The sequence below is a fragment of the Symphodus melops genome (assembly GCF_947650265.1).
Source record: "Symphodus melops genome assembly, chromosome: 16".
Taxonomy (NCBI): domain Eukaryota; kingdom Metazoa; phylum Chordata; class Actinopteri; order Labriformes; family Labridae; genus Symphodus; species Symphodus melops.
The window spans coordinates 8,103,034-8,117,561 of record NC_136706.1 but is presented as its reverse complement, the minus strand read 5'-3'; the positions used below and the strand labels follow the sequence as shown (position 1 = coordinate 8,117,561).

At 40.7% G+C, this 14,528-nt stretch overlaps 1 protein-coding gene across 4 annotated transcripts in view; it reads left to right on the top strand.

The window, feature by feature from the left end:
- col5a1 (procollagen, type V, alpha 1) overlaps positions 1 to 14,528 on the top strand; it is a 74,242-nt gene that overhangs the window by 12,313 nt on the left and 47,401 nt on the right. For all 4 annotated transcript variants that reach the window (XM_079364228.1, XM_079364227.1, XM_079364226.1 and 1 more), the window contains exons 2-4: positions 3,532 to 3,699; positions 9,353 to 9,566; positions 9,853 to 10,015. In XM_079364228.1, the coding sequence (XP_079220354.1) occupies positions 3,532 to 3,699; positions 9,353 to 9,566; positions 9,853 to 10,015 (545 nt within the window). The remainder of the gene's footprint in view (positions 1 to 3,531; positions 3,700 to 9,352; positions 9,567 to 9,852; positions 10,016 to 14,528) is intronic.

Here is a 14,528-nt window from a genome sequence, read left to right as displayed (position 1 = left end):
CTTACTACAAAGAGTGTAACGAGAACAATTGTTGCTGTGTAAAAAATGCCACAACCCTCTACTTACTTGAGGCATAGTGATTACCTTTTGTTTGTTTGAGTTAGCTGAAAAACAGTGTCCTCCACTGAAGGAGTTGTGATGTGGCTGGCATCAACTGGATGCTCTTCATACTGATTTATTTCATGTGTTGTGAGGCAGCTTCAGTTAGCCTATAGGAATGTATTTGAATCCTTTAGTGACGCTTGCTTGATAACTTCAAACAGTTTACACTGCATTTCGACTGACTACTTTTCAAATGACTCCATTCACGGCTTTGTAATTAACTTTCTGTATCAGTAGCCAATAAAATGCAACTTATTGGCACCTTACCTAATATTGCGTAAAATATGAGGTCAGTGTTGGTACCTGTCACCACAAGAGTTAGCTGTGAAACTTATGCAATGTTGTTTCCAGCAAAGCAAAGATGAGATGGAAAAGGGAGGATACAGCTGTAGTTGCAGTCTGAGCGTCATAGACTAAAACCACATAAATGTGATGGACTGACCATTCAAAGATTTATCTGACCTGTAAACTGAGAGGTTGCTGTGTTTCACTGTACCACAGTGAGACTTCCATGCCTTGTACAGACTTCTCTCATTGCAAACATCAGTGATCAATTAATCTACCTCCTAAATAATAAATGCAATTCCATGTGGACAGCCAGTGACTGTAGTATGATAAGTAGAGGGTTGTGGTATTTTTTTATAGGGACCATTTGTGGCTGTCTGAGCAACAATTGTAAGCTTTGCTTTTGGTTACACAGGTCCTTGTTAAAATGGTATTTAATAAAAAACATGATTTTTATGCCAGTGTATGTGTCACCTACTCCTCTTGTATTCTTGGCTGAGAAAGTGTAGCTTACTGTGTCAGTCTGAGTGATGTTGATTTTTAAGTGTGGGAGATTGGTTTTAGTTTGTTTGAAAATGACACTGTAAAACTAAACTGAGGGATTGTCCTTGCTTTTATTTTCTTAATGATAACTGGCATTTTTGGGAAATGCAAGGACATACTTTTCTCAAATACTTTAGTATTTTCTAATTGTGCACTGTCTCTCCAGGTCAGTGAGATACATATATATATCAAATTACCAGTTTACCCCTTGAAAATGACAAATTGTAATCTTTTAGCGACAAAAGGTAAAGAGTATTTGTTTTCTGATTATTAATATTTCCAGAGCTACGTTGTGAATGTTGCCACTTATTGTCTACTTACTAGTTTTAGTACTAAAACCTCCAAAACCTACCGTCAGGCTTTAGTTGCAAAGCAGCCAGTGTAATAGATAATGTACATTTGTAGCAGAACTACATTTCCCATCGCCTGACATATTGTATCACTGTCCCAGAGCATTCAGAGACAAGCTAATTAAATGAGCCTCTGTCATGGTGATGATTGATTCTGCCTGGTCAGTGAGTTTTTGACTGTCTCTTCATTATAGGTTGATGACAGACCCAACTGTTAATTTTTATTAGACCCTCCACCTGCCTATACTTGGTTACCATGTGGTGTGCTCTTTCACTTATATGGTTGGTGTGACCTCTTTGACACGAGTATGTCTTTAAGCACATAGGTCGAGTGCCTAGATCTAAATATTTCCCTCATATGACCTATTTTGGGGTGTATTAGCATCTGCCTGATGTGTTGCCTCTAGCAGCATTATCCTCGCTCCTTAACATTTAAATATGATTACAGTGCCTGGGGTTAGACTTCCTCTGAGATAGGAAGAGTGGGCAGGTTTGGGAGATTTTTCCAAATTTATCAGACTCTGAAGCAACAATTTTGCTTCAAAACATTGGGCTCAGATTTCTACTGTTACAAGCTATTCGTTTTGTATTGACTGTGCTCCTGTCTGACTGGATTAGCTTCTTGTTGCTTTATGAATTTCAGGGCCACACTAAACTCATATTAGCTGACTTGTTAGTGTCCTGTTTTAGCTTTGTAATGCATATTTATCACAGATGACCATAAACACCAGTTGTGGCATTGACTTACATTTGTTTTACTAAAAAAATCTCAACTCTGCATTAAGGCTATTACTAGATATTACTAGATCAAGGCTTCAGGCACAACTGAAGCTTAAATAAAAATTAGTGACAACTTGCAGCAGACCCAAAGCAGTACCTTTTTTTTAATTGAAACTTTAAATCCATTGAAACTGTCCTGTGATCACTGATGTTTTGTTAGGCACATGGTTTTACTGATCACTGAACTTCATGACTTTGAGAAAACTCGAAATCTCATGAATAATCTTTTTTTTCTCAGGTCATAATAAGATATTAACGTGCAATCAGACTTGCATTAAGCTTATAAGGAGGAAGTCTCTTTTCCACATTCACTTTGCAGCTGTGGCCGTGTATGTGCGGCCAAAGCCCTCATAAATGGAAACCTTTGTTAAAGAATGTAGCTTTTTTTTTTTTTTCAAATTGATCTTTGCTGCACGTGAGTCATGTGTAATGACATCCAGCTGGAGGTTGTTGCACGGTAACACAGAATGTACAAACACTCTTGCTCGGCCCATTCCCCTCTCCACCTTTCCCAGCCTTCCTTTCGCTCACAGATGGATGGAGCAATTGACTTTTTTTTTTTTTTTTTAAACTTCTGAACGGTGTGTGTGTGGTCTTTGTAGCCTGATAGGACTGCTGTACCTGTGTGTGAGTTTCCTTTGCTACTCCAAATTCACATTACCAAAAAAAAAAGCATCCAGCAGCAGCATACCACAGCATTTTTGCGTTTGTCTTGTTTTTCTTAAACTTCCGTGCCATAAATTCCTTTTGTTTAGTCTGCTCACTTGTTTTAGTGTTTGTCTGCCTCTAAACACCCTGTCCCTGTAGACGTAATCCTTTTCAGTCTATTCCTGTGCTAGGACCGGGCTAGATGCGAATGGTTGTCATTGTAAAGCTTGTTATGAGAGCATCTGGCTGCACGAACAGCTGTTTGTCCTGGGTGGTTTTGGCATGCGTGGGGTGTGGTCCAGGGTCAAACCCCATGTCACATTGTTCTGACCCAGTGTTCTTCTGCGGTGGCCCGGTCACAGCCGGGGACGACCGGCCTTAAAGTGTTCTAATTGTATGGTTGTGGCAAAAAAAGGAGGCAGCTGTGGATTTAGCATTGCTGAGAGCTGGATGAAAGGATGGATTTTGTTGCAGCGGGAACCCATGATCATGGTGATCTATAAATGGGCACATCTTGGTTTAGCGTTGAAATGGATAACTGAAATCTTCTCTGAACCACAACAGCCAAATCTCCTGCTGAGTAACTAGACCCTCTGAGTCAGCAGAGGACAGAAAATGGAGGCAATGGTTTGAAAATGGGCCATAATTTCAGCTTATTTGATAAGCATAAATTCTAGGATGTTATATCTATAAATGCATTGTGTAAACCATTTGATATAGGGGTTAGAAGAGTTGTACTCTGGAGTTTAAATTTATACGCAATTTCAACCCTGACATTCTTTTTTTTTTCTTTTCTTCTTTTGTCCCTTTTCCCTCTCCATAGCGGAACCATCAGACCTCTTGAAGATTTTAGATTTTCACAGTTTACCCGAGGGTGTTACAAAAACAACGGGTTTGTGCTCACATAGGCGGTCAACACAAGGACCTGATGTGGCTTACAGAGTATCCAAAGACGCCCAGCTCAGCGCCCCCACCATACAGCTGTATCCTGGTGAGTATCTGACTCGACACGTACAAACACAAACAAAGACCATCATGTCTTTTTCTTTGTCCAAACACTGACTTTTTCTTCCTTGACATCAAACAAAGCGCTTATGGAAATCAGAAACATTCAGATTTTCCAACTTAACACTTCAGTTAAGCAGCATTCTCAGCAGAGTCTTCTCCACAGTCTTCACATTTTCTTACAAGCTGCCTCTGCTTCTGCAATCTGGTCAGATCTTTGACTTTTCACCTCACATTGTTGTAAACTAGCATTAAACATAGCTGGAAAGCAATGTGTATTTGTTCCCACCTGGCCTTCTCCTTTCCATTCCCTGAAGGTGGAACTTTTATTGGCTCCTGTAACTCGATTATTTATGTCAGCTCTATCTTTGGTTTATTAGATTTCAGGAAGGGTACGCCTGCTGTTTCATCCTCAAAACCCCTGTAAACTTGTTGATCTTGTTACTACAACATACTGTCTCCCTGCAGCTCTTACCGTTAACCTTGAACAAACGTAAACTGTTGTAGCTCACACACCAAACAATAAAGAATATCAAGGCTCCTATCTCATGCGGCTTCAAAACCATCAGATGCACCGGAGTTCTAGTCCTGTAATATTTGACGTTGGAGGAGGAGCCGTCCCGTGGAAAATCTGTGAAAATAGGGTTTTTAGAGGGGAGGGAAGTCTGGGGTTCCACTTCTGCCTTGTTCTATTGTGCTGACGTGGCTTTGGGTTTCTGCTCTATGCTACGCTGCAGTAGCACTTTCCTCCCTCTCCTCCCCTCTCTCCTGATAATCTTTTCCTCCCTCCTTCTCTTTCTTTCTTTTCCCTCTAGCTCCATAATCTTTCCCTCTATGATTCCTCTGTTCGCCTGCAGTGTTTTCTCTTTGTGTTTCTTCTGTCTGTGGTGAGACGTGCGCCCTATTCTGTACTTGTTTTCTTTTTTTTCTATGTTTTACGGCAGAAACATTTCTATGACCCCAGATAACCCATTTCTGAAATGACTGCGATTGGAGTCCTGCAGCTAACAGGGGGAAAAAGAAGAAGAACCTGCATGGATGTGGTTTAGAAGCAGAAAACAGGGAAAACTAATAACGCTTCCTGTGAGTAAATCCCCTACAAAGCTTGGGTTGGATGACAGCCTCATTCATGGTCCTCTGAGGCGTTTCATTGGCCCAAGTAGACCTTTGATCCATGTCATGGTTCTTCTTTGGAGCTTTAAAGTCAGCCTGCATGCCCTATCATGCTCTCCAATCAAACAAATACTCTTCACTTTGAAGCCTTGTGACAGCAGAGCCCTTATGAGTCTCCGTTTAGATACGCATGCTGTAATTATACACCAACTCTGTATCATCCAAAATAACAGTCCACATAAAACAAACCAGCTTGGAGGAGTTCATCACAGGCCCCACACAGTCTTTAGGTGCAAACAGAATAACTAGCCGTCTGTGGCTTGAAGGCCTTAAAAACCCATCTGTGATGTGGTCGCTCGCTCGTCTCGACATTAACACAATGTACAGCTCATATATTCCACAAGGCAGCTAAACTTGTGAGCTCATTCTGGCCAACACTTTCTTTCCCCCTAGTTTAACTAACTTTTCTGCTGAGTTATGACTTTGGCATAGAGCCTTGAGGTACACTTAACCTAAATTATCAGCACAGCATTGAGTCCCCCAAAGCTAACACAAAGCTACATACAGGCGTACAAACAAAGGCATACAAATGACTTCTTTTATTATGACTATAATGATTGTCATAAAAACCGCAGAAGCTCGGATTGAGAAAACACTGGCCCGTGACCCTGTAACCACAGACAGTCTGTGATGATGTGCTGGAAAAGAGCGTGTGCAGACATGCAATCATTAGGCAAACATGTGGAAGGGATGATTCATTTGAGACTGCGCTGCAAACAGAACAGTCCTTTCTTACCTTTCATTAAGTGAATGAGAAGTGAAGGAACAAGGCAATAAAGCTGTCTGCCCTTATTTAACTTGTACCAAACACTTCCCATGTCTCAGTAGTCTTTGTATGTCATCTCTATATCCTAGGAAGTCTATGAGAAAAAAGCATGTATCACTGCACATGTGTATACAGATTCAAAATGTGAGCAATATTGTCTTTACTTCGTCTTAAGCCGTTCTCATTGATGCAGAACGACAATTATTGGCACAAACTACAAGTTCATATTGATGCCATGCCTCTTACATTGTCACATGATGGGGTGAGCTTTCACTAGGGGTTGGGTGAGCTATATGCATACGCCACTGTCCAGTCAATGATGTCCCTACGCTGCAGCTAAGCTAACGTCCCCATGAGCCTCACAACCATTTATGTTGGTTTACTGTTTAAATCTTTGGAAAACACATTGAGGTCGAACACTTGTTTACATTGGTGCTGAGGTACAGGCAGCAATAGATCAGATTAGGGGAGGGAAATGGATCAATATGGCAATATATTATTATATTGTATTATTATATATTATATATTATATTATTACATATTGTGCAGCTTTGTATCGTATTGCATCGTATTGTTAGGTATTGTATAACACATATCGTATCGTTAAGTTTCATATTGTATCATATTATAACATATCATTGCTGGTATCATAACATAACATTGTTTTAATCACGTCACGTCTTTTCATCTTTGGCCTCAAGACATAGAAGGTGAGGTCACTACCAGAAGCTGGAGTAGTAAAGTCTTGAAGCACCATAAAAAGTTCTCCTGTTTATATATCTTTGTACAAAATCCCTTAAAAAAATCACTGTATTAATTGTAGTTCTTTATCCATACGTTTGGACACAAAAAGGGACTCTACCTGTACTTATGAACTTCTTTTTGGGGCTTTGAACATCTAACACTAGTAATCTCAGTCCAACCTCGACACAAGTACATTTAGGGTCACTAACCTGCACAAAAGCCACACAAAGAAAGAGATGAAGATAGATGATCTTCCTGTCTGTTGTGTGTTTCTCTTTGTCCGTGTTTTGAACTCCAAAAGGTACAGATGCACTTTTTTTTTTGTGCCGCGATATGCAATCCCACTGGAATGCTGCCTGCCTCATCTATAAGGAGGGATTCGGATGGAGTGATGAGTGAATGACCAATTACAAGACTTTCTACTCCATTTACCTGCTTGTATGCATAGTGACAGATGGAGAGATGGTCTGCCAAAGTGCTGGCATAACTCCTGCTCCTCCCTGACTTTTTTGGCATTCCTCAAGGAGACTCTTAAAAATTAAAAAAATGAGGCGGATATGTAAAATGCCAAAAGGGTGAAATTGACGACCTTGTTGAAACCGCTCTATATGTTCTAATGCTGCAGTTAGAGCTCACACAGAAAAGTCAAAGTCAAAAACGACATGTTACTCTTTTCCAAATGGTTATTTAATCTTAAGAAAATTGGCGGGTTGATTGGCTGGTTGAGATGCCTCCCAGACTTTTTTTTTTTTTTTTTAAGTCAAACGCATTTCCATTCCCACCATGCTCATACACCCAAAATGAGGAGTGGGGTATCTCTCATCTGGTGGCCTGAAGTCGGGGTTTGAAAGACGCATTCCAGAGAAACCTGAGCTTTTTTCTTGAACAACCCCCTTTCCTACTTGAGGAAGGGACACAAGAGAGAACTCATTTGAACTATACTCTCATCCTTGATTTTCATCTTTCCACCTCTCATTTAAGGCATTTTCATCCTCAGGGAACATGTGGCTGCACTGAATGAACACAAACTCATGAGTGAGAACCCTTACTGTGTAATTTCTACTTAAATCAAGAGACAGTTCCAACAGGTGTACCTTGAATTTTTAAAATTAGCCATTTCACCCCCCCTTTCTGTGCCATGGTGTCCCTTTTACCCCACAATTGACCTGTGACCTCCACACACACAGCTTGTCCTGAGTCATTGTCTCTGTGACAGACACGCAACCGGAAGTAATGCCAAATGCACTTCCACCTGGTTCTGTCCTTTGGTACCCCAGCCCATCCTTTAATTAGCATCACAACACTTTGATTCATAAATATTCTCTCCCCTAAAGTTAATATACATCTGCCTCTAATCTCTTCCATAAAATACAGATAAAGGGTTGCCTCCTTTTCTATGCTTTTTTTTCTTCTTATATTCTCGTTTTTGTTGTCTGCCTAACACCTTCCTTTCGAAGCATCTGTCAATCGAAGCAATGATGCCAAGCTAAATTCCTGTGGGAGCATGCTGCCAAGGCATGTGCTCTCCACATGATGAGATTTGATGCCTGGTGTTAATGAAGGAATCATAGAGGAAGGCAGGAGGACAAGGAAAGAAGGCAAACAGACACCCAAATCCGAACCCTGTGAAAGTCTGCAGAATAAATTCAACAGGGGTCAATAGCAGAGTTTGCTTTGGAGCTTTCAATCTCTTCTCTCTTTTTTTATTTGTCTTCTATTTTCCGCTATCTCTTCCTATCCTCAGGTTTCCATCGGATTTTCTTTGAGGCGTCTTTTGCTACACAGCTTCTGATTGGCTGTCTAAACCAAAGTCACTCTAGTCTAGCATTTTCCATCTATTATTCTGAAAACCATGGCAGAGAAAAAAGGGTTTTAATGGCTGCACGAGGTGCTACAAAACCACTGCAACCACAAGCCCAGCCTCTCTTTTCCTGTCGTCTGGAAATCTCTGCTCTGCACTCCCCGAACAGCAAGACTCTGCTACTGGAATCTGTAGAGGGGTTTCTTTGCTCTTTTCTTTGGTATCTTATGACAATCTCGGTTTCTGTAAAGTCACATTGCTTTCGCTTATTTCCGAAGCTAAGAGATCAGAAAGCTTTGAGTGCAGTCTGACGTCGGCATCAGAGCTCGAAAAAAGTCTCTTCAGATGGCTGGGAAGGCCGCCCTCTTTCTGGGGTCCTGAGAACACCCCACTCAGGGAATCTGTCTGGCAGATGTGTCTCACAGTGCAGCAAAATGGAGGAAATAGTTGAGACTGCTGAGTGGAAGCACACAAATGGAGGCAAACACGTCATTTTCAAACTGTTTCTTCATCTTCAAACTGTTTCTTCATCTTCTATGTGTTAAATGCTTCACCTTTCTATACTTTCTACACTGGAACTCTTCCTCTTGTTAAGTTTTTTACTCCTTATTACCTCTTTTTCACTCTCTGCGGTCTGAGTGTCTGTTATGTAGATCAGCTGTGGAAGAAGAACGACGTGGAGAGGAGAGGCTTGAAGGATAGTTCCAGGAACTCTCGCAGGATCACCTGCTTTTGTAATTATGTGTCCCAGCTTGTGCTGCTGAAAGCTACTCGGCACTTCTGCTTCAAACCTTTCTTTATTCTTTCTCTCGTATGCTTTCGCCTGCCAGCCATCTCTGTCAGTGTGATGCCATCCTCTTAACCTTTTGGCAAACCACATATCACTAAAGTTTCCCCTTGAGTCCATTTTTTCGAAAAACACCAACTCTAAATGATCGGTTTTGAGTTTGTTTGAAAATTCTCCTTTCAAATGTAAAAGCGAGACTTATTCAGGAGACTTCATAAAGAACACTCCGTCTCCTAAAAATAACGAGGTTACAAAATCCTGAACACAAACAGTATTTCATTCCTCCTAACGGCGTTGAATAGTTTCGGCATTCTTCTGACTCTCCAAACTGTTTCCTTCTCTGTCCAATCCACCATCCTCCCTGCCAGGTGATGTGTTCCCGGAGGACTTTTCCATCATGGCTACAGTGAAGCCAAAGAAGGGAAGCCAGTCCTTCCTGATGTCTGTTTACAATGAACAGGGAATCCAGCAGCTAGGAGTTGAGGTGGGCCGATCTCCTGTGTTCCTGTACGAGGACCACACGGGGAAACCCAGCCCTGAGGACTACCCACTTTTCAGAGGAGTCAATCTCGCCGACGGAAAGTAGGTGCACTCGTTATGGGCTTTATGATCATCCATTGATAATTTTAAGTACACTTCTATTAATCAGTATTTTTGTGCGTCTGTGTCTGAATTTCTTTGCGCCACCAAAAAAAAAATCTGATTTAAGGGAGTCAAATGTGATTCTAATTCTGTCACATAACAGAATGGGCTGAATTTGAATGAAAGTCCAAACACAATAGGGGCTCCAAGCAGTACGTTAAGCAAGAAGCATGTAACCCAGTACGTGTGTGAACGAACTGCATCTACCCTTTTTTTTCCTTTACAGATGGCATCGAGTGGCCATCAGTGTGCACAAGCAGACCATCACCCTCATTCTGGACTGTAAAAAGAAGACCACCCAGAAACTGCTCCGAAGCCCAAACCCCATCATCGATACCAAGGGAATTATAGTGTTTGGAACGAGGATACTTGATGAAGAAGTCTTTGAGGTAGGAATCCTACTTGAACTCATAATCTACCCCTGATGAGACCTGATGAGAGGTCTACGTTTCGTAAGGCAATGGAATTGAGTGCAAAGCCAAGCAAATCTTAAATTTACAGTTAAAGCCAATAGTTTGAAGCTTTCAAATGTTTGATTTTTACGTCACCGATACAGAGGCTGAGTCGTAAAGAGAAATTCTGTGCAGTTTGGGAGGCTGATTTCAAACGTTACTTAGGTTTTAGAGAGCGTTTGTTTAGGCGTCCTTAGATCGAAATGGGTGAAGAGAATGGGTTTCATAGGGATGCAATTGTCCTTTTTAAGGCTTTCCTAAACAAGTCCCAGGCCTGCTTGACTTTGAGTTAAGATTCTCGGGTCCATAAGATAAAGGCAAATGAGATCATCTGCTAAGACTACAGTACAGACACGTGGCGGAGGTTCAAATAATGCTCCTCCCCAAGTCTAACTCCGGGTGTCGTTGGAGTGGTGATAGTCGTGGCCACCACATCCTCCATCCACAACATCTGATCCCCAAGCATATACACATGCACACAATGACAGACTCACGAATCAAATTATCTACAACGTGCCATGTATTCCAAAATCCTCCACATTAAAAATAAAACAAAAGGCTTCGATTTCGGTTCCAAATCTCAAACTGTTTGCTGTTCAAGTCTGCATCTGTTATAGTGTTTTGTTTCTATTCCGTAGCTTGGCCTCATTGTGAATACTATAGCTGAATCCGAAAAGTAGGAAATTCTCTTCGTGGTTTCATGTCTGGATTCTCTTTCTGAAAAGGTTGCAACAGTTTTGTTTACAGAGGTTTTTTACGAGCACTGACAGGCTTTCATCATTAGAATGAGGGCTTTACTTCTTCCTTCCTCCTCTTTTTATGTTTATGAAAGCTTTGGGACTGAAGATGAAAGATGAATGTTAGTCTGACTAATAACAGGAGGATTTTTCTTCTTCTTTTTTTTTTTTTTTTACCTGATTTGAATCACAACATGAGATACTTCTCGTTTCTCACCGGGAAGACTCAGAATTCGTTAGGAGGAGGATGGTGCCTAAAATGGGCTTTTGTGCCTCCTAAACATGACCCTGGTGAGGGACACACACACAGAGAGGCACAAGGCACAAGGAATAGTGTTGTCTTTGTCCTGTCAGAGTTGTGCTTGTTTAAAGGGGGATTAGTCTGTGAGGCTGAGGCCCTCAATAATAATTAGTAACAGAGGCTGACTGATGTGACTGATGCTGAGCCAGCTGACCTTTAGCCTCACTGCTGCTCAACGGGAACAGACAAAAAGAATGAAATATGACATCACCTCCCCTAAAGTTCATCTGCAGAGCTAGAGAGGAGATATATGATGGGCTATAAAAGTAAAACTTCACTTCTTACCCTTATTCCAGACTATTTAAAGCTGTACAACCTACAGCTTCCTTTTCCCCAAATCTTAATCACAAGAACAATATGATAAATAGAATAATATCGATTTTAGCTTTTGTTTTTTGTAAGAGTTTCAGATGTTGTTCAAGTTCAGTTTTATACAACAAGGAATGTGTTTGGATTCTTTAGTAAATGTATTGATTTGAATTGTTAACTGACTTTACATAGAGTGTCTTTACACTGTTTGGTAGATTTGGCTAGCCGCATTTCAGATTTATGATCCAACTTTGATAAGTAGCAACAGTAACACTTGAAATGTTCATTTCAATATCAATCATCAATCTATCTTCAGGAATCCAAAACTCATTTACAGCTGTTCTGCTTTAAACCTTGGTTTTGAATAAAAAAAGCTTTTATAGAATTTCCTCTACCACTTCATTCTCACGTCAGAATCTGAATTATTTGCAATCAACACTGAATTTCTAACTAGGTGAAAGTTTATTGATGATAGGCCTTTTTTGGCCGTTTTTCTGGACATAGTAAGTCTTTTTTTTTTTTTTTTTCCCTCTGACTTTAATTCAAACCTTTATTACAAATGACTGTGATTACAAATGTGATCTGTTGTAAGATGGCGTAAATTTATTTTGACTCCTTGAAATACTATTATTGATAACTTGATTTGCTCTAGCAGCATAATTATGCTTTGTTAATCAACTTTGAATTATTTTATACAGGAACATTTAAAGTCTTACCCAGATATCAGAACTAATGTAACTGACGGTTTTTTGTTGTTGTTTTTTTTACCGTGGGAACAGACAGATATTTAGTGAGAGATATTTAAAGGCCTCCTGCTGTGTGTCTGCCAGTAGAGAGACAGGACAGGCTCCAGTGAGTGCAGCAAATGGAAAATATGCCACATAGTTTCCAAATTGTGCTCAGGCTCTACACTCTGTCCCTCCTCATCTGTCCCCTCTCCCCTCCCCGCCTCTGAAGTTAAATCCGATGCTGAGTTGACTTTTGCGATTACCACAAAAGGTGTTGAACATGAAAAACCAACAAAAAAAAACCCATATTTGATTCCACTGATTGGTCAATTGATTCAGTTATTACTGCAGACTCTAATCCAGAAAAAAACCCAAAAACGTTTAAATTGAAAATTTCACATTTCAAACCAATTCTGAGGAGAACTCATCAGATTTCAGCAGAGTCCCAGTAGATTCAAGTGTCTCATAAGCAAAATTGCTTAGTGGCAATTAAAGAGCACATCAATATTCAGAGTGTTTGAAAAAGTCAAAGAAATACACAAATACTCACGTCTTCACAGAGGAGTATATGGGCCACATAGTTTTTCATTTAGTATTTTAAGGATAGAGATTGGGGATATTGAAATATTGACTATTTTCCAAATGCTGAGAATAGTTGTAAAGGTAGCGGTCTTTCACATCTATAAAACTTTTGAAATATACATTTCCCTTGTATGCTTCCCTTCCCTTGGCTGTATGCTTCTCTAGAGCAGCTTGGGTTCATTCTTTCCATCCAGCATGACAGGCGGCAGTTACTGTAAGCTGAGGTGGTTTTTGGTTTGGTTTCCAGCATGGTTATTGTGGTCGCAAAGAGAGTTTTTGCCCTCTAAAACTGCCAGTGTTGGTTTTTTTCTTTGTAGCTTGAATACGGGTACTGTAGTGTGTGCCAGAGAAGACTATGGAGGCAATTAAGGTGATGATTATCTAAGAGAAGACGGGTACTTTACCTGCTAATCAATGCTCATTTGATGCAATTGAAACAGCAATTACACCATCAGAATGACTGTAATGTTTCTGTTCAAATCTGTCATTAAAAGCCATTATCCTCAGTGAAGTCAAGTTCATGACTTTTTCTTGATGTTGACGTGTTTTTTATTTCTGGGTTTTTCTTTTTCTTTGTTGTAAAGGCGGTGTAGCGCTTGCATGACCCACTCCATCTGCAGAATGTATCCCCCCCCCCCCCCCCCCCGTGTTCCGGCTGCTTCCCTCCCTGTGAGTTTGCCAAGAACAACCAGAGATAATTTAATGTTCATCCAATGGTAGCGCTCAGTGAAACAAATGGCTGTGGTGGGTCTCAGGGAACACAAACAGGACAGACGGACCACTTGGCCTCACTCAGAGGTAATCCACAGGGGACCTTGAGGTGGATCTCTGCAAACACAGCAGTTCTTTGTTTGGCCTCCATTGTTGCAGAAAAAAAAGCTGAGTGAATGCATCCTTGTCCAGCATAAAAAGTGGGTGTCATTTTTGTACGAAATGTTCCCATGTTTTTTTTTCTCCTTGTGCCAATTTCAATATCTCAAATTAATTTAATGGCTGAACTGAGTGTGCAACATTGAAATTGAAGCATTGTGCACTACTCAGTTCCTAGATTAATTAACTTTCACGTAATTCTAGTGTGAAATATTTCCTCATAGCAGAACTTATCAAAGCATTGAACATTGTTTTTGGTTAGCTCTGTAAATTTGTCTTGTGTTAAATTACTAGAAATAAGCTCTTCTAAATCTGTGTTTACCTCTGCCTAAACTAACCATTTTCAAGCAGAGAGGGGGAAAAAAAGACCTGAGCATTTCTCAGGAAAAAAAAGAGGCGGCATTAAAGATATTTCCTATAATTGTTTTGCTGTCTGAATGACTTTGGTTTTTTCGCAGAAAGGAATGAATTTGACATGTTACAGAGAAGGAAGAGCAGAGTAGATTGGAAGAAGTATTTTGGTGTTGTAAAAACATGAAGTCAATGATTGAGAGTGTGTGGAGGAGTGGTGTAGAAGCTGGAGCTGTAGGTTTTGGCTTGTGGAGCCAAACCTGTGGGTCATAGTCTGGAAAGAATGAGGAGGTTTTCTCCCTTCTGATGTCAGTCTTGGAACAGCAAGCACGCCACATGACATCATCCAGAGGTTTCCTTGGTATCCACTGATAGGCCGGTTGTCTCAACTAGGTGAGGGGTTGGATTTGTGCGGGCTAGGAGTCATGAATTTGGGTTAGGGTATGGGTTAGACGGGGTGATGAGCTAAAAAAGAGCTTAAGAGATACTGAGTGTAAGTTCAGAGATGGAATGAGTGTGGGAGTCATCGTGATAAGAGGAGCAGTGCTTGGTTGAAGTGGGCTGTGGGGCTC